This window comes from Eimeria mitis, genomic scaffold (assembly GCF_000499745.2).
Source record: "Eimeria mitis Houghton genomic scaffold, Emh_scaff2834, whole genome shotgun sequence".
Classification (NCBI taxonomy): Eukaryota; Apicomplexa; class Conoidasida; order Eucoccidiorida; family Eimeriidae; genus Eimeria; species Eimeria mitis.
In genome coordinates this window covers 5475-6605 of record NW_013571173.1, presented here as the reverse complement: position 1 = coordinate 6605, position 1131 = coordinate 5475, and the positions used below count along the sequence as shown (strand labels likewise).

At 54.4% G+C, this 1131-nt stretch overlaps 1 protein-coding gene across 1 annotated transcript in view; it reads left to right on the top strand.

The window, feature by feature from the left end:
* Positions 1 to 178: 178 nt before the first annotated feature.
* EMH_0059330 (uncharacterized protein) overlaps positions 179 to 1131 on the top strand; it is a gene marked incomplete at both ends in the record, with an annotated part of 1623 nt that continues 670 nt past the window's right edge. Inside the window, 2 exons of the mRNA XM_013497669.1 lie at positions 179 to 394; positions 927 to 1131. Coding sequence (XP_013353123.1) covers positions 179 to 394; positions 927 to 1131 — 421 coding nt within the window. The remainder of the gene's footprint in view (positions 395 to 926) is intronic.

The window sequence follows — 1131 nt, the reverse complement described above, 5'->3', positions numbered from 1 at the left end:
GCAACAGCAGCAGCAGCAGCAGCAGTGTCAGCTGCTGCTGTTGGGGTTGCTGCTGCTGCTGCTGCTGCTGATGCTGCTGCCGAAGAAGGCACAGCACCCGGGTCACCTCGCTGAACAAAAAGCAAAACAAAGACAAGCAGCAGCAGCAGCAGCAGCAGCAGCAAACTGCAACAAACCCATGCAGCAGCAGCAGCAGCAGCAGCAGCAGGAACAGCAGCAGCAGCAGCAGCAACACAAGGAGCAGCAGAAGCAGCACCCTCGTCAGCCGCACCAGCAGCAGCAGCACCACCAGCATAAACAGCAACAACAAGAACAGCAGCAGCAGCAGCAACAGCACCACAAACACCAGCAGCACCAGCACCAGCAGCAGCAGCAGCAGCAGCAGGTTACATGTGTGAGTATTTTTTTAATAGTATATTCTCCCTCAAAGACATGGGCCTTAACAAAAAGAGATAGATTTTCTGCTGCTGCTTCTGCTGCTGCTGCTGCTGCAGCAGGGGGCAGCTGCTGCTGCTGCAGCAGCAGCTGCTGCAGCTCTTCTTGCTGCAGATAGGGCGAGAAGGAAGGAAAGGGGAAGCAATGGAGAGCAGCAGCAGCAGCAGCATCAGCAGCAGCTAGCTGCTGCAGTCTAGCAGCAAAACGAGAGATTGTTGCAGCAGATAAAGAAAACAGAAAACCCTCGTCGATAGGCACAAAGACAGTGTACGGGCCAGGCAGACACAGCAGGTGCACTGCAGCAGCAGCAGCAGCAGCAGCAGCAGCAGCAGCAGCAGCAGAGAAGGGAGAGCAGCAGCAGGAGCAGCAGGAGCAACAGCGATAACAGCAGCAGCAAAAACAGCAGCAGCAGCAAAAGAAAAAAATGTAAATGAGTAAACATATAAACTACAACACAAATGCTGCTGCTGCTGCTGCTGCTGCTGCTGCAGATACTAGCAGCAGCAGCAGCAGCAGCAGGAACAGCACCAGCAGTAGCAGCAACCGAAACGACAGCAACAGCAGCAGCAGCAACAACAGCAGCAGCGACAACAGCAGCAGCAGAAACAACAACAGAAACAGCAGCAGCAGCAGCAGCAACAACAACAGCAACAAGAACAACAGCAGCAGGAGCAACAGCAGCAACAGCAGCAGCAG